The sequence below is a fragment of the Amblyomma maculatum genome, chromosome 11, assembly GCF_055883805.1.
Source record: "Amblyomma maculatum isolate TAMU_Amacu chromosome 11, ASM5588380v1, whole genome shotgun sequence".
Classification (NCBI taxonomy): domain Eukaryota; kingdom Metazoa; phylum Arthropoda; class Arachnida; order Ixodida; family Ixodidae; genus Amblyomma; species Amblyomma maculatum.
The window spans coordinates 106545854-106563449 of record NC_139354.1 but is presented as its reverse complement, the minus strand read 5'-3'; the positions used below and the strand labels follow the sequence as shown (position 1 = coordinate 106563449).

The 17596-nt window shown below is 49.2% G+C and overlaps 1 protein-coding gene across 4 annotated transcripts in view; it reads left to right on the top strand.

Moving 5' to 3' along the window:
• Positions 1-3: 3 nt before the first annotated feature.
• The window catches only part of LOC146174599 (uncharacterized), a 128959-nt gene continuing 111366 nt past the window's right edge, over positions 4-17596 (top strand). For 3 of the 4 annotated variants that reach the window (XM_084583765.1, XM_084583761.1, XM_084583763.1), the window contains exons 1-3: positions 4-354; positions 1142-2017; positions 9316-9399. In XM_084583765.1, the coding sequence (XP_084439891.1) occupies positions 1603-2017; positions 9316-9356 (456 nt within the window). In that variant the 5' untranslated portion in view covers positions 4-354; positions 1142-1602 and the 3' untranslated portion in view covers positions 9357-9399. Of the gene's footprint in view, positions 355-1141; positions 4325-9315; positions 9400-17596 lie in introns of those variants that run through there. The other variant, XM_084583762.1, reaches the window with a different exon arrangement.

Here is a 17596-nt window from a genome sequence, read left to right as displayed (position 1 = left end):
ACGGGCGGGCGGCACGAAGAGCGAAGCGCGCGCGAGGCAGCGTGGTAGTTCGGCCATAGTTTGGTGTTTGTTCTCTACCTGGAAAACCTCTAGCTTTGTGTGGAACTGAAACCTTCGGCTGAGTGACCCGAAGCTACAGGTATAGTGTCTAGAATATACTCTACAGGGAACTTCAGCAGCATGACGGCGCACGTGTGTTTGTGTACGCGGCCTGCTGTCATCACGTGTTGGGCCGAACCACGACCTAGTGGCCAAACAAAGGCTGCCACGTGTGCAGCTTGGTAGATTGGCCTTGCCTGCCAGCCCCGAGGAAGCAGCATGTCGAGTAGGTTGACTACGACAGCAAAGAAGGAGGTAAGCATGGCATATTAGACGCGGTTAAATGTGCGTGAATACAGAAGCGGTGTAGTTCTGCTCAGCATAGCAGTAGTGTCGTCTTCATATTGAATAATTTTCGTCCCAGCCTTCAGGCTTTGGCTGCTGCGTGTGTGTTTCGTGGTAAACTGCAGTAACACAAATAATGGTGTGATGTCCAGTTTGTTAGGCAATGCCTGTCAGCTGCCGTTCAGCGAGTTCCCTGTTCCGGACATACACACAAAATAGCAAAATTATAACCGTTCCACTGATTAAAACTGGCATGGCTTGTGCGCGCTGGCGATCACTTCATTGGGCGCGCGGTAGGGTACTACCGTAGGAGCAGACCTGATGATCTCCGAGGCGTGCACACGCACGCACGCCGGAATTCGTAACTACGGGGCCGTTTTCCGTCCATTTTGCCACTGGTCGGTCGGGCCGAACGCGACTATGTTTTTTGCGAACGCGAGGGGATGTTTTTCCCGCTGTTGATTTCCATTGGATTGAAGACTGCTTTCTGCGTTACCACATCGTTGTGCGTTTATTGGTTTGAACAGTATCGAGTTGTATATAAAAGCTCAACCAGTGAAGGTTTCACGTACCGTCTTTGCCAAAAGTAACCAGGCTGCTCCGAAGGCTGTCGGAGCAAGCGCGCGGCCGTGTGGCGGCGTTGCGCTTGCTGTGGCTTATCGGTGCTCGTCAGCTCCGAGGGTACAACCGCTGACGTAACATCGCACCCTCACTCTCACCCGTCGGATGATAAACACTAGGCGCGTATGATGTGCAGGCTGCGGACCGCCTCCTGGGCTGCCCTCGCTCCCGCATGGGCCACCTGGCGGGTGAGTTTGAGCAGCTCGTGGGTGGCACCAGCAAGGACCATCCCCTTCCACCACGACCGGACCTGGGCCGGCCGTACTCTATCCGGCTGTTCCTGCCTGGGGCTGGGACCAGGAGGACTGCGGCTGCTGCATGCCCGCAGCAGGAGGTTGCCTGCCTCCTGGAGGAGGACCTTGCTGGGGCAACCCAGCTCTTCACCGACGGATCGGTGCTTCCTGAGCCCTGCCCGTCGGCTGCGGCTGCCTGCACTGTCCCGGCCCTCGGCATGTCCAGGCAAGCCAGGCTGCCATTTGTGCCCTCCACCTGGCGGCGGACATCCTAGCGGAGAGTCCACACATCCGGAAGGCGGCCATTCTCACGGACTCCCGCTCAGCCCTCCAGCTCCTGCAGAAACCGGATGGTGCCCCTCCTATGGTGCGTAGCCTGGCTGCACGACTCACCACCATTGGACTCCGGGGCACCACCCTGATCCTCTGCTGGGTGCCGGGCCGCTCTGGAGTGGCTGGCAACGAGGCAGCCGATTCCCTGTCCAGGACTGCCCACGGTCCTGGCACCCCCACCAGCACCGCGGTGGGACCTCTGGACGTGGCGAGGGACATCATCCGATGCCACCTCCTCCTGGAACACCCGGACTCCAGAGTTGTGGGCGGATCTCCGCCCTGTCCGCTTCCCACCAAGGGCCTTTCCTTTGCCGACCGGTCCTTCCTTCTCCAACTCCGAGTCGGCTCTGCTCGGACGTCTTCCCGTCTCTACCGGTTCGGCCTTACCCCCTCTCCGGCATGTCTGCAGTGTGGACACCAGGAAGAGACTCTCGACCATCTTCTGTGTGAGTGCCCAGCCTTCGCACTGCAGCGTGCCGCCCTCTCTTCTGGCTATCGCTCCCTTTCCCTCCCCTCTTCCACCTCAGAAGAGGTTTTGTTTCCTCGTGGGCCGACATCGGACAAGCCCTTCCGCCTGCTCCTCGCCTTGGTGGCAACCGGCCTCGCTGACCTTCTCTAGACGCCCTGGGGGGCATGATTGCTTTCGCTTAGCGCCTGTGTTTCTTTCTTCCTTATCTTTCTTCCCCTTCCCCTTCTGCTGCTATCTGCACTCGGCAGTGGCGGTGTCGACACCGTCGGCAGTCAACTGGCCAGTGCACTCCCCCCTTCATCTTCCTAACAACCACCACCACCACCACCACCCGTGTGAAAGCCTCGTTGTGCCCAGCGAGGGCGCTCAGTATGGCGACCGGGCTATTCGTTCGATCTTCTCGGCAACTGCCGAAAACAGAAAAGTAGGTAATAGTAGAAACAGTGAGCTCTGGTTGTTTGTTTCTAGGACGAATATGTACTAGGTTTGCCAGACAGTGTTGCCCTGAAATAAGGATTCCGCGAACGAGAAAGTAATCATGTGCATCTCATGGCTAAGCGTGAGGAAGGTTTCATTATAGTTCGTTACTTAAACCAAAACCTACCTACAAGCAAATGCAAGAATATGTTAGAATCAATCATTGCACTTATTTATACTCAGCCACCGGCCCCAAGGGGCTAACATATGTATGTATAACTTTATTAGGGAGCCGGCAAACGACGGGTTAAAGCGTTGTGACGCTGGCCAAGCGTCTACCCGGAGTTAAGCCCTACTCTGCACTACCTCATTTGGCCCGTTTGTGGTGGGTTGTGAGGCATGTGCTTTTCGAGCGCACCCCGGGCCTGCTGGACGGCCCATAGTTGCATGTCCTTGTCTGTATTCTGCACAGCACTTTGATGTTCCGGCGGGTATGTCCTGGATGCAGCTTCGGTCGGGAACCTGGCACAGTCCCACATGATGTGCCATTGGTCCGCCGGACCCACTTGACATACACTGCACATATCACTCGTGTAGATATCTGGGTGGAGGACGTGTAGCATTGCTGGGGCTAGGAGGGACCCGGTTTGCATTTGCCTTAGGATGACCGCCTCCTCCCGACTAAGTGCCGGGTGAGGCGGCGGCATTTTCCGTCGAGCTAGGCGGTAAAATTTTGTCACTTCCTCGTAACTGGTCATTCGGTCTTTTGTTTCGAACCACCATTCAGAACGGTCCTTCTCGGGGACGCAGAAGGTAAGCGCTCGCGCCGCCGAATGGGCCATCTCGTTGTGATTCGGTGAGGATGCACAATCTCCCGCGTGCGCCGGGAACCACTTGATGCGGATAGTGTTGCCGCGGTCTTAAAACTGGAGCTTACTGATGATGGCGGCCGCCGGCGCGCACACTCGCCCCTTGGCAAAGTTGCGCACAGCGTTCCTCGAGTCGCTGAGCACGGTGCGACACTCGGCCTCCGAGATCGCCAGAGCGATGGCAACCTGAAAAAATTCACAAGCTTTCCTATATCTTTGTACCGGAGTCGCGGCCCGTAAAGTGGCAGTACGCACGGCACCTCGGAGAAAGCATATTAAAATTTTGAAGTGCGTTATCATTCTTAATGTACAGGCGCATCTCACATGCAAGAAAGCGCAATTGTGCTGGTGCATTTCAGCAGTGGATTACAGAACACAAGCATGTATAATTATATAGTGAGAAACACGACTCATAATATCTGCTTCAGGGTAGTTGCCGAAAAGAGCGAATAGCCCGGTCGCTATACTGAGCGCCCTCGCTGGGCACAATCACGCTTTGCACACGTAAAACCGCAGCCCGCACATCATACGCGCCTAGTTTTTATCATCCGACGGGTGAGGGTGCGAAGTTACGTCAGCTGTTGTACCCTCGGAGCTGACGAGCACCGATAAGCCACAGAAAGCGCAACGCCGCCACACGGCCGCGGGCTTGCTCCGGCAGCCTTCGGAGCAGCCTGGTTACTTTTGGCAAAGACGGTACCTGCCATAATAAATTTTTTCGTGACCATTTTTTTTCTGTGCTTGCCTAATTTGAATATTTTCGCGGTCCCAATGACTTGGAATAAACGAGGTTTTCGTTTGCATTGTGCATTTATTTACTTTACTTGAAAATAGTTGAAATCATGGAAGACAGTGGCCCCGCTGTGCCAAATAGCTTCTTGGTTCTTTCAGTACCTATTGGTGTTCAAACAGGCACATGCATGACAAGGGCCGTGGATTCGACTCAATTGGAAAATTGTTACAACTCAGGTTGGCCTGCATTAAAGGGGGGACGCGACCGTTGAAAACCGAAAAATCGCGAAACAGTCGATTTTTGGAAGATTATATATTCCGGTAGTATGTCTCATAAACCACCATTTCTGTAATTATCATTGCCTAACTCGCCGTAGAAATACTCGAAATTAATTATTTAAAAAGCGGCGGCAGCCGCGGAGCAGCGAGCTAGCGCCGAAAATCCGCCTTTTGCGCTAGGATGTGGCACCATCATGCGGGAGCGGGCGGGAAACACATTGAGCGGCAGTGTAGCAGACGACGCGAAAGCGCACCATGCGAAATGGCCACGCCTACGCTGGTAGAAAGCGAAAGCTTCCCTCCTTTCTTGGCCTCGGAGCGGAAAGTAGTGACAGTGATTGTAGCATATCATGTTCACGCAGTATGGGGGAAGGTAGAGCGTTTTCACAATCCACTCATAACGCACGTACGCATATACTATCTTCGTATTGTAAGAGCGTGTAGCGCGGGCCGTGTTCGACGTGACAGAATGAGACGCTCTCAGCGTGCAGGTTTTCGGCAGACAGGAGAGCGTGGGGCCAGAGAGAGAGAGAGAGAGAGAGGGATCTCAAAGGGCAAAGCAGCCAGGGGTTTGTTGATGCTGCAGAGCTAGGTGGAATCGTCTCCTGTGACTTTGAGTGGCGCATATGCGCGGGGTGTCTTGAGTTACCGAGCACAATGTGGTCACCGCGGCGCCGGCATGGTGCAATGGGCGTCGCTTCCTCCTCGCGTCATCTACAACTGTGCAGCTATAGGATTTCATCCACGAAGATCGGCAGAGGGGTACACCCCGTGAAAAGGGCATTGTCCCAGCCGGAATGCACACCTGCAGGAAACGCGCTGCATTTTTCTGGCAATGGATGATTCAGAGCTGTAGCCGGTTTCTGGCCTCAGGAGTCAGAACGGATGTGGTCGCAGTGGTGAAAAGGTTCTCGGTGCGCAGAGAATGGTCATTCTGTTGTGAAAAGATCTCCAACGTTCATTTCTGCCTCCGCCGCGATATCTGCGGAATCAACAACTTGGTGACACATGTGAATCTCCTACATATCGGATGCGCATCTCTGTCAGGAACCAACCCTGTTCTACGTCCAGAGCGATTCACTCTGCAAGTGAACGAGCACGAACCCTCCAGGAGACTCATTTATTGTGCCGGACAGTTTCCTTGCCGTTGCAAACGGTTGGACGTAGACGACGATTATCAAGCTCCCTAATGAAGTGCATCTGATTGCGTACACCAAAGGAACAAAATCCGGATGCTTTGGCGTGCACGAAGGCGAGGCTTTAATTTAAAAAAAAAAATACTGTGCGTTGTGCAAGAGTGTCAAGTGCGTCATATGCTTCGAGCGGCAAAGACACAGATACTACAGGTATGTATGCATCTAAACGAAATATGCATGATGAAAAGTACCTACTGGATTTTTCACCCAGGCTGTAGCGCACCAGGGATAGCTGCAATGAGGATTTTTTCGGTGCGTGATTGCTTTAGTTGCGCCGGGGCCTGAAGGCGATGTATTTTGTCCTTTCTTTTCTTTATGTGTGAAAGGGCTAGGTAGCTTAGATATCACAGGCGGCTCTGTGCGCTAGGCCATAATATTTAGCATGTTTTATCGTGACTGTCTAACAAGAAAAAAAAAATACGGCGTTTTAATGCACTGCCGTTCGCGAGCCTCATGACCAGCTCAACCACTCGGCTCGCGAACGGCGGTGCATCACAACAAACGTCCAATTTTTCTTTTCCTTTTAGTCAGGTGGCAGTCGTGATAAAACATGCTAAATATTACGGTCTAGCGCACACAGCCACCTGTGATATCTGCGCTACCGGGCCCCTTCGCACATAAAGAAAACAAACGACAAAATACATCGCCATCAGACGCGCCGAACAAATGCTCATTGCGGCTATCACTGGTGGGTTACAGGGTTGGTGCAAACTCCGGTAGATACTTTTCATTATGCACATTTCCTTTAGATGCATACATACCTGTAACGAAGTGTTTTTCGCACAGTCGAGAGTACGCAGTAGGTAGCTAAGGTCGGCCATTCACATCTTGACGCTTGGTGGCCCTAATTGTAGCTTCACGTCGCTGTTGGCCGCGGCTCGGCGAAGGAAACCTGAAAAACCGCGTCTTGCATCTTGGCGCGCTTAGAGAGTGGCAACCGTACGCGGCAGATGTGGTTGGCATCGCTTTGCCAAGCCTGTGACGGCCACCGTGCCGCCCGGTGCCGCCAGCCCCCGTGCACTGGCGGCGCCGAGAAACGCCGTCGACGCCGCTCAATGTGTTTCCATCGGTCGCCGCTACGACTTCGCGCATGCGCAGAAAACTCGCGCAAAAGGCGGATTCCCAAACTTCGCGCGCGCGCCATTCCTCTCCCGCCGAACTGAGCGCCGCCATCTTGGTCTTGTTTTGTTTGTGAATTCTTGCACTTTCTTCTGCCACCCTCGGCGGCGCGGTCGAGGCATGGCTTGCTACCGATTGAGAGCCTCGTGGCGGCTTTCAAGTTTCCCGCGCTCGAATTCAAGGCTGCGAATGGGCAAAGCGCACGCTCCGCGAGAACACGGGGGATCGGACGACTACTATTAGGGAGTTTTAGAATAGGGGAACCCAAAGCTTGGGGCCCCTAAGAAAATAGCGTGCTGCGGCGCAACATTCGAGCCGACCGGCGAGTTTTAGAATAGGGTTTTCCCGACGCAGCGGGGCGGGGCTTGCGCTTGTCGATTGCACCACCCAGACGGTAAACCGTGAAAAGCATATAAATATATAAAAGCCAACAACGCTATTTTAATAAACAGAAACTGCTGTGATTGTACAAAGCTATCTTAAAAATACCAGTTATATAAACTGTTTTTTTCAGACAAGACGAAATCGGCCAATCTTAACCAATCCAGGCTGAGCCGGGAAACCTCATTTGAACCTTCCGCGCTTTTCCCGACGCCTGGTCCCCATGGCAACAAAACGAGGTGAACTCGCTAAGCCTCGCAGCTCGGTAAATCCGGAAGCAATCAGAAAATATGGGGCGTTTTATCGCTTAAATTTGGTGGTGCGGGCATCATGAGACATAGCACAAGCTTCGTTGGCCTTTCGTTTGCCTTGAACGCGTGACACGATGGAGCGGTAACGACGAATGTGTGCCGAGGCGAGCGGCCGCCGCTTAGCCGGACGCCGCCATTTTCCCTGACCGTATCCGGCGATAGGGTCCACGCTATTTCGTCGAGATAGGGTGACCGTCCTCCGCTGACCCAAAAACCCAAGGCCCGCTTGGGTACTGCGCATGCACACTCGCGCCCCGCTATCACCCTATCCCCCTAACCGATAGGGTCCCCCTATTCTAAAACTCCCTATTGGCTGCTGCGGCCGCTGACGCGTCGGTCTCCGCCTCCCCGCGTCGTCTGCTACGGCTCTTTGCTTGCTGTCGTTGCTGGCTGTCTTTGTACTTCGTACGTTCTGTTCGCCTTTCGCCATTTTTGCGATCGCCGGATTTACAATCTCTCGTCGTGCCCTCTGAACGGTTTCGTGCAACGTGCGTGGTCGCTCACGATGCCTCGAGGTGCGACACACATTCAGTGCAGACTTGGCTAGCTTTTTTTTTTTTTTTTTGTTTCGGCGCTTATGCCACGGAAGATAACCCGGGAAGTCGCTTGTGGCGTTTGGGCCGCTCCTCGTTCCTCCGGCGAGATGCTGCGATAGATAAACCGGGAAACCGCTTGCTGCATCTGCGCCGCCCATCATGCTAGGGCAAAATGCCGCGGGGGAATCGGGAATGCCGATTGTCGCGGCTTGCAGAGCACAGGATCGACGGATCTCAGCATGTGGAAAGTGGTCCGCGGCACCAAGGCGTTCGCTGTAGCCGATCGGCTAGTCGCACAGATGTTCGCTGTAGCCGATTGGCTAGTCGCACAGATGTTCGTGATCGACGGAGCGCCATAGCCCTAATGTATATTTTGACGGTCGCACCGGACTTGTTCGTGATAATTGCGAGTGTTCGTCTTAAGTGGGGCCGACTGTACCTGAACAAATTTTTGAGGGCAAGGCAAGCCCATGTATTCAAAATATTACGTCTGAAATTTGTCATAATTAATTTGGTTAATCAACATAGGTCTAATTGATAACAATCCAATTCTATGCTATTTTTCAACAAGAAAATTTAGAAAAAGGGCTTTGTCTTGCCCTGAGGAACCTATCTAGGAAATAGCATGACAAATTGCACAATGCCAGTACCTTTCACAATTTCTCCAGGCTTGATATAAAGGACCTATTGAAACCAGTTTGATATGCTTCTGTAACTTGAGAACTAGCGTGCACAATTCTATGAAACTTGGTTGTTTTTCATTTGTTAACGTCATGAGTCTGTCTTGAAAATTTCATCATGATAACTTGAGAAGCAAAGAAGTTATTGTTCTCTCAACCTTTGAGAGCCGTTTTCTCAGAATCAATTTTTTGCATGGTGTGGCTGCTAGGGAAAGTCATAGCTCAAGAACCGCTTATTGGATTTTCATGTGTTTATTTTTGTTATATACCTAAGTAAAATTCTGAGGGCAAGACAATTCGATTTTTTCAAAATATTTAATGTGTAATTAGGGGCAGTCAATTAAAATATTGTTAAGTCAGGTGTAAATTTGAACACTACATTTGGGGCTGTACTAAAATTTTTCAGAGAGGAAATTTGGAAAAAGGGAATTGTCTTGCCCTGGGGAAACTATCCAGGAATGACCATAACAAATTTCACACTGCTAGCACATTTTGCAAATTCTCCAGGCCCGCCCCTAGGGACCTATGTAAACTATCTTGATATACTCCTCTAACTTGAGAACCGATGAGCCCAGCTCCATGAAACTTGGTAGTTCTTCAAATGTGCGTACTATGAGCATACCCTGAAAATTTCATTCAAATACCTCAAGAAATAAAAAGTTGGTGTTCAAGGGTAGTCTCCCCCCTTAAAAAAAAGCTTCTCCACAACCTTCCCAACTGGCAGTCAGTGCTAAGTTGGATGTGCATCTGTGCAGGCTTGGCAACATCTTGTGCGATGGAGGAACCAGATCGTTAATGTGGCTAGGATTGGGGATTACCTGCTGGCACTCACATTACAGGTAAGGTAACCATGATGAGCAGCCCTGTCAGGTGAGTGGGCATCCGTTAATAGGTCTTAAGTTTTTACTGGTCTTGACTGACTTATCTGGCTGGTAACGGGCCCATTTATGCCCCGTCGGATACAGGTACACTTGGAGCATTCCAGTGGTAAATTTAGCACCACGCATCAATGTGTAGTCTGTAATCAAGGGGCTGCAAGACCAGCCAATGCTGGCATTGTTTTACTTACGAAGAAGGATAAATTGTCTGGTGATCCTAAAATGCTGAAGGAAAAAAAAAAATTCCTTTCACTGGAATCTAATAACTTGTTCAGCAGCATGAAGACATTTACCAGTGGCATATTCCAATAGGGTGTTAAATTTTGACAGCAAATTTCATGCTCGTGTCTGCCTACTCTATGGACATAACTTGCACCCATGATCCAAACCCCCACTCGCTAATATTTAATTCGAGAATTTTTCTTTTCTCTCAGAACTTTGCCAGTCAAGTTTGGTGGACAAGGATTAGTTTTTTTTTTTTCCAAGTTGGCTCTAAACTACTACAGGACAAATGCCAGAATTTGGTTTTCCGGCTTTATAGCAAGCATTTTTGCTTACAACTTAGAATATTATTACACCAGATAACAAAAAGCGAAGTAAACACTTCTTAATTCAAGCTGCATGGGGCGCCAGCACAGTTCAGACTAACCTAAGTTCAGATTGATGAAAGTGCTCAGAAAAGATGGCACTGAAATCGGGGAGTAGTCAAGTAATGAAATCTCAGTATTGCTTATACCTTAAGAAAGTGCTATTGCAGTTGGACCTTCTTCCATCAGATCTTGTTTTTTTTTTTTTTGTGAACTGGTAGATGTTAGTGAAAGGTGTTTTATTTATGCACTTGTCTGTGCTGGTTTCAAATATCTTCATCTGGAAGTTGCCTGCCTGTAAAAATGCAAGTACTATGGAGAAAATAACTCATTAGAACAACCTGGAATGAACAAAGAATGTGACAAATCAAGATTGAGCCTGATAAATTTCAAAGTTTTAGCTTGTCAAAGACCCATCAGGACGCTCCATTATAACAGTAGACTCTCATTAATTCAAACTCGAAGGGACCCCAGGATTTTGTTTGAATTATCAGGAAGTTTGAATTATCAGAAGTTTTTGCATATGCAGCTCTGGGCAAGATGACAGAGCACACTATGACCAGGCATCTATTTGAATCATTTTTATGCACTTCCATACCTCAACTACACAAAATAAACAAGCAGAGGTGGAAGGTACACAACAAGTTTATTGGTCATCATCTACTGTTGACCAGACCTTCTAAAAAAATTGTGAATGGTCGACTGCTTCCGTGCTACATGAGCTTTCAACACAAAGCTCTCTATGCCCGTGAGAGCAGCCAGTTCATTTTCAGAGTTTTCTGTTGTCATCAGAAATTGGCAGACTTGAGCAATGTGATGGAATGCTTGTGCAGATGTCACAGTGGATTGCTCTTGCAACTCCTCCTCACTTTCACTACTGCATTCTGGTGGCATCACCTCCGCTGCCAAGTCATCAAGTGCGTCCTCCCTGCACACACACAGGTCATCATCAGCAGCTGCATAATCGCTGAGGTCGGCAGCTATGTTGTGCACTTGCAGAGCAGAGAGCACTTGGTTTGCATCGTCGCTTTGCAGGCAACCTTCATCTTCACTTTGCTGGCAGTCAAGCAAGTCACTGCTGCAGCCAGGGATGCGGAAGGCGTGCTGAAAACAATTTCGAATTGTTGGCGTCACAGCACTCCATGCAGCAGCAAGCATCCCCAACGATGAATGCAGTGTTATGGTGTATGGCATTGAATTATCCATACACACCAACATTCTCTTAAGTAGCAGCTTCCTGTAGTGGACTTTGAGGCATTTTATTACCCCTTGATCCAGGGGCTGGAGGACAGCTGTTGTATTGGGAGGCAAAAATTCGAGACGAATGGAAGCCCCTCCACTTCGCCATGTGCAGGGCAATTGTCGACGATGAGCAATACTTTCCTCTTCGCCCGCTTGAACTGCCCGTCCAGTTTACGGAGCCAATCCTCAAATAAGGATTGCGTCATCCATGCACGCGTGTTTCCCACATAATCAACTGGCAGTGTTCGGACACCTTTGAAGCACCTGGGGCGCTTTGACTTTCGACAACAAAAAGTTCAGGCTTATGGCTTCCGTCCATGTTGGCACAAACCATGACTGTCAGCCTCTCTTTACTAAGTTTTCCGCCAGTGCACCGCTCGCCCTTTCGACACAAGGTCTGATCAGGAAGGCACTTGAAAAACAGCCCCATTTCGTCGGCGTTGTAAATGTCAGCTGGGGAGTATTCATGCAGCAGGCTCTTCAGTCGCGTCTGCTGCCAGTCAGTAGTTACAGCTTCATTGACCTCTGCCGCTTCACCACTTACACTTTTGAAGGCGAGGCCGTGTCGCTCCTTAAAGCGAGAAATCCAGCCATCGCTGCACTTAAAGCCTTCAATTCCGAAGCGCAGCGACAGCTGTTCAGCTTTCTCCCGCAGGATTGGTCCACTCACTGGCAGAATGGAGCTCCGTGCGCGCTTCAGCCAAAGGAGAACAGCCTTTTGGAGTTCTGGGTGCGCCGCTTCCCTAAGCCTTTTTCTGTCGGGCGCGAAGCGGCTTGCGTTGCTCCGCAGCTTGTCTTTAACTTTTAGGATTGTTGTCAGCGTACTTTTAGTGATTCCATATTTTGCTGCCACTGCAGTCTTCTTAACTCCAGCGTCGACCTCTTCGATGGCCGCCAATTTCTCTTTGATGGAGAGCGTCTGATACTTTCCCCGCGGCGACATGATCGATCGGGGAACGAGCGTGCTGCGGCTGGCGCAGTCAGTTCAAAAAGCAGGTCACGTGCTACAAAGTCGGTCGACAAGCGTCACTTTCGTACCCGTCAGCTCTTTAGGTCACGTGCTACAGAGTCGGCCGACAAGCGTCACTTTCGTACCCGTCGGCTCTTTTTTTTTTTTTTCCTCGCGCGGCATGTTGACGAATGATTTGCGGTGAGGTGCACTTATTGTTACATTTTTTTACTTTTTGACTGTTACGATATAAAAATGCAAATTTTGAGCTAGTTGCAGCGAAGTAGCAGATATTTTTCGGTATGAACACGCAAAAAGTACGAACTAACCGAATGGCAGAGTTTGAATTAAGTGGTTTTTAAATACATTGAAAGCATAGTGGGCCAACCAAAATTTTGAATTTCGTTTGAATTAACCGAAAGTACGAATTATCAGAGTTTGAATTATCGTGAGTCTACTGTATTTTGGTAGTGGCTATTTCAGCACACAGAAAATGAAGTGTTGTAAATGACGTGTAAAAATTTTGTTTAGCCTGTACATAGTAATAACAAGAGAAGAATGAAGAGGTAAAGCAAAATAATATTCTTAATATTAGCTTCTTTCAGAAGAGAAATGGAACTTCATCATCTAAGGAGTACATGCGCACCCATTTTGCTTCCTCTCGGGCGACGCACGCTGCAGTTACTTACGCATGCTGTCTCAAACGGGGCAAAAGTGTGCCGTGCTGCTGCCGCTCGTCTACTTGCTTCGAATATTTCAGGCGTCGCACAGACCAGTTAAGGCGAATTGTTGTGATGATGAAGATTTTATTGTCGTTAATTGTGATGTCATATGACCAGGGTCTCGAAAAGTGTCTAGCAAATGTAGCCACACCATTAAAAGGCCCGGTATGCTAATTATCTATCACTCGGGTCCATTGAGGGTACGTAGAAATCATGCATGCTTTACACGGTCTCCTTGGCACTGTACGCACCATGAGTAGGCAATGATTGAAGCCGGGCTGCGATGGAGGTTTAATGCAGTAAACGCACAGCAGATACGAGCGGGTCCAGCTGCCTCATTTTCTGTGCATCACGATAATCGAGCGTGCACACAAGCGCCGAGAATATCGTATACAACCATTGAATTGCACGTTATTGTCAAGCGGCGAGTAAAACTGAAAGTGCGCCGACATCAGCATATCTCCAATCAAGAGTCGGACTCGAAACATAGGTATAATAATAGATTTTGGATTGGCCTAGGGCTAAACCTTCCTGTTATATATATATATAGATATGGTTTGCTTGTTACTAATGGGCCAGAGTTAAATTCAAACAGGATGTCACACAACTTTCCTGATTATCTATTTTATTCCAACAGTTTCGGACGGTGGACCATCCTTCTTCAAGGTAGAATTGAGAGTGGAGATTAAGTCCGCACATTACGCCACTGTTAGGAGAGAGAGGAGGAATTCTTGCTCTCCGTCTTTGGAGAAGCAAACATTACTGAATAGATAGAAAGGGCGAAAAGCTCCCGTTGATTATTGGCTGGTAATGCAACAAACACTGAGAGAAAGAGAAAAAAAAAAGAAAGGGGGGGGGGGGCAAAAAGGGAAAGTGGAGAGCCGACGAATGTTACATACGCGCTGTGCTTCCACGAAGACTACACTAAAAGCAAGACAAGTCTCCCTCAAAGGAAGCCAAAAATTGAGCAAAGGTTCAGAATAACATTAGAAAAAAAAAAAGTTAAAAACAGACAACGCGAGCATGCATACCAGGACGGCCCGCTCCCCCGCGGTGCAGGTGTTCAAAAAACCGTTGGGATAGGAGTTCTGTGTTCTAGACAAAGTTGTTCCACCCCGTGACGCGCCAGAGATCGGAGCCAGGGCAGCGCGCCGCCGCGGCGACGAATGAGCCGTCGGCCAGACGCGCTCTCCCGAAACTTGATGCCGCAGCCGGGCATTCGCGTCAAGTCATTCCCGCGAGCGTGTCCTAAGTGAAGACGTTTGTTGCGGGATAGAAAACTGACCAGAGGGGGGAGGCCAAGGAGCTAAATAACGAACAGTATAGTTTGCGTGAGGAGGAAATTCTTAGGAGTGGGCAAATGGAGATAAAGGCCTCGTCTATTAGTTATGTAGGCTTTTCAGAAAGGCAAAGTTGCCCAATGTTTCATTAATTCCATGGGTTAGAGTCTGAAATTTGTGTATGAAGTACGATTCTCTTTGTTCTCTTTGTCGACTTGTTTGGAAGCCTGATTGAAAAAGAATGACCCGAATTTTTTCGAAAGTGTGGTTTGGAAGGCACAGGTGCTTAGAAAAAGGGAGATTTGGCAGTGTGTGAACGTGGGCCTTGTTGTTATTGAAACGAAACCTGAATGGTGTTTCGGTCTGGCCGACGTATTCCATGCCGCACACACCGCAGCCTAGCATGTATACCACATTGGCACTGTCGCAGTTCAAGGATTCTTTGATCTTAAAGGTGAAATCAGAGAAGTTGCCTTTTACAATATTTGTCGTCTGCACATGATTGCAAACTTGACAGCGTGGTTTTCTGCACGGTTTACATCCGGGGTTAGGGTTAGTATTGGCGGTCGTTTTAGATTTAACTAACATGTCCTTTAGGTTTCTAGAGCGCCGATACACTGCTCTCGGTGGCTGTTTGAAAATGGAAGACAAGTGACTGCTTTGCTGGATTATATTGAAATGTTTAGAGAGGATATTATTAACCCGTGGCATGTTTGAGGAATGTGTAAGAACGAGGTTTGTTGCCCTGTCGTTCTGCTGTGATTTTTCAAAGTTGATTATTTCATTTCTGTCTAAGCCTCGAGCTTTCCCAATAGCATCATCAACAATGAAGGGGGGGTATTCCTTTTGCAGAAGATTTGTTTTTAGTTGCTCCGCATGGCGGTCAAAGTCCTCTAGCTCAGAGCAAATCCGTCGGAATCTATGGGCCTGTGAGTAGGGTATGCTGGTTTTACAGTGGTGTGGGTGGCTGCTTTTGAAATGTAGGTACTGCTGGCGGTCGGTAGGTTTCCAGTATAAGGTAGTCTTAAGACCGTTGCCTTTTCTCTGTATTGTAATGTCCAAGAAGTTAATTAAGGATTTAGAAAAGCTGTGAGTAAACGATATGGATGGGTGAAATGAATTGTAATTTTGTATAAATGTTAACAGGCTGGCTTCGTCGTGGGGCCAAATGAGGAAAATATCGTCAAGCAAACGTTTATAGAGGAGGGGTTTCAGAGACTGAGTGTCCAGGAATTGCTTCTCGAGGGCCGCCATGAATATACAGTCGAACCCGGATATATCGATAATTCGATATACAGAAATCGGCTTGTGACGGCACTTACGATGCGAAAAAACGATACCGTATTTGTCGCATAATCAACCCATTCGCATAATGAACCCACCCTCCACTTTTGCACCGGAGAATTTGAAAAAAAAAAAAAAAATGCGTTAAGGCCAGCTCGCTCACATGCAAGCGACTGAGCGATCTCAGCGACGAGCTGCAGCGACAGAGCGAAAATGTTAAAACTTGTTGGAACTGCGTCCCTCTCGCCGCTCGAGCCACCGTGGCAGCTCAAAACAGGGTTTCTGTGTCGCCGCGGCGGCAGAAATCGTGAGCATTTTCGCTTGCATGTGGATGGCGCACGTCAGTCCGTTTCGGTCGTCTCATCCACAGCTCATTGGCAGCGTGCCAAGATGCTGCGCAGCGATAACGTCAGGGCACGTTTATCTTTTGATCGCTCCTGCGGTGGCGGGGAGCGAACTTGGCAGAGTGCCCGTGATGGCTTGATTGGTTCGATTTATCACGCCGCGCTTGGGGTGGGCGTCATGATCGCAGCAGCTGACAGCGTGCTTTCGCCGATTCATACATGCAAGGTTAAACGATAAAGAAAAAAAATAAACATCCCCGCAAAAAAAAAAAAAAAACCCTGCCGCTTCTTAAGGGGAGACGCGGGTCGAAAAACGGCGATTTTTAGTAAAAAAATCACTTTTGTGTTTTTGACTGTTCGAGCTATATTGATCCTTCCTCTTTCACATAAAAAATCAGAGCCGAAAACAATCGGAAAACTATTTAAAAACTCTGTTAAAGCACTCGAGGTGGCTAGAAAAGAGGCAGATATGACCCATTTTCAAGCGCGTGATGCGTCAAATCACGGCGTCGCACGCCGTTGGAATCTTGCATGGTGGTAGGCCTATGCTTTTTCTCCCTAAAGCCGGCTTTGCCGCTTCGAAAGCCCTCAGGAAGTAATAATAAAAAAAACATTTCGCCGCCAAAACCGTGCGTTCTCACTGGCCTTTTAAATCACGTGGTGCGATTTCGTCCACGCCATTGGCTGTTGTGGCGTGAAGCGGCCATAGCTCGTCTGCTCTTCATGCGACGCGCAGCTCACGTTTCTTCATAAGCATTTTCTCGACGTGTTTTGAAGCTTTCACCAGTGCTTTCACGCATCTTCGTGCTTCTCATGGACGCCGAGGAAAAACGCGATTTTCGACGCCGAAAGCATCGCTCAAAGCACTCGTTCAAGGGACGCCGCCGCAAAGTGAAACCAAGACCGACTGAAATACAGACCTGCACAAAAAACAGGGTCCTATGGGACCTCGTGCGCCAACTTTCGTTACCTTTCTCGTCGTTGAGGGCGCTCGGTTGACCTGTTCGTCTATTATTTTCATCATCATCAAATCACAATTTAATATAAACAAACTGTACCCAAATTAAAAAAAAAAAAAAAGACCTTTGCCCAAGTTATACTTCTAAAATTTTGCCTTTTTGTATTTTAGCGGAGAGTTTTTCTCTTTATATTGTTTTTCTCTCGCTAGAAGACATACCGCGATTCCGCTTTGTGCGGCGGCACTGCAGTTACTCGCTGCACATGCGCAGAACAGGTGCTTGTGCATTACAGCGTGGACAGATAAATAAAGTATAACGACGAAGAAAAATGACAGAACTAATAGACCCTTCTTATTAACAGGTTTACAATAGCGCCAGGTTACCCGTAGCGTTCATTCCCTAGCGGCAAAGGCTATGAACTAGAAGGTGCGTGCTGGAGCAGTGCTATCTGTGCAGGTCTGTATTTCAGTCGGTCTTGAGTGAAACGGCGTGCAGCCGAGGCGTCCGCGTCAGCTAGGCCTAACGTCGGCGAAGGCGACGGTTCGGAGCCGGCTGTACACTCAAGTTTCCTTGACAGCGTAGATGATTTCGTCAGCGCATCGGAGAAGAAGATAAGGATCTTTGAGAATGGAGACGGCAGCATTGACGAGTCGGCGAGTGCCTTTATCAGCGAGATCGGCGCCGCGAACGCACTGGTGAGCGGAGCAGCATGTCCGGAGTGCGGGCGGTGCGAACTTGCCGTCCACGAGTTGGTCGAGAAGCGGAAAGGACTTGCGTCATTTCTGGAGCTG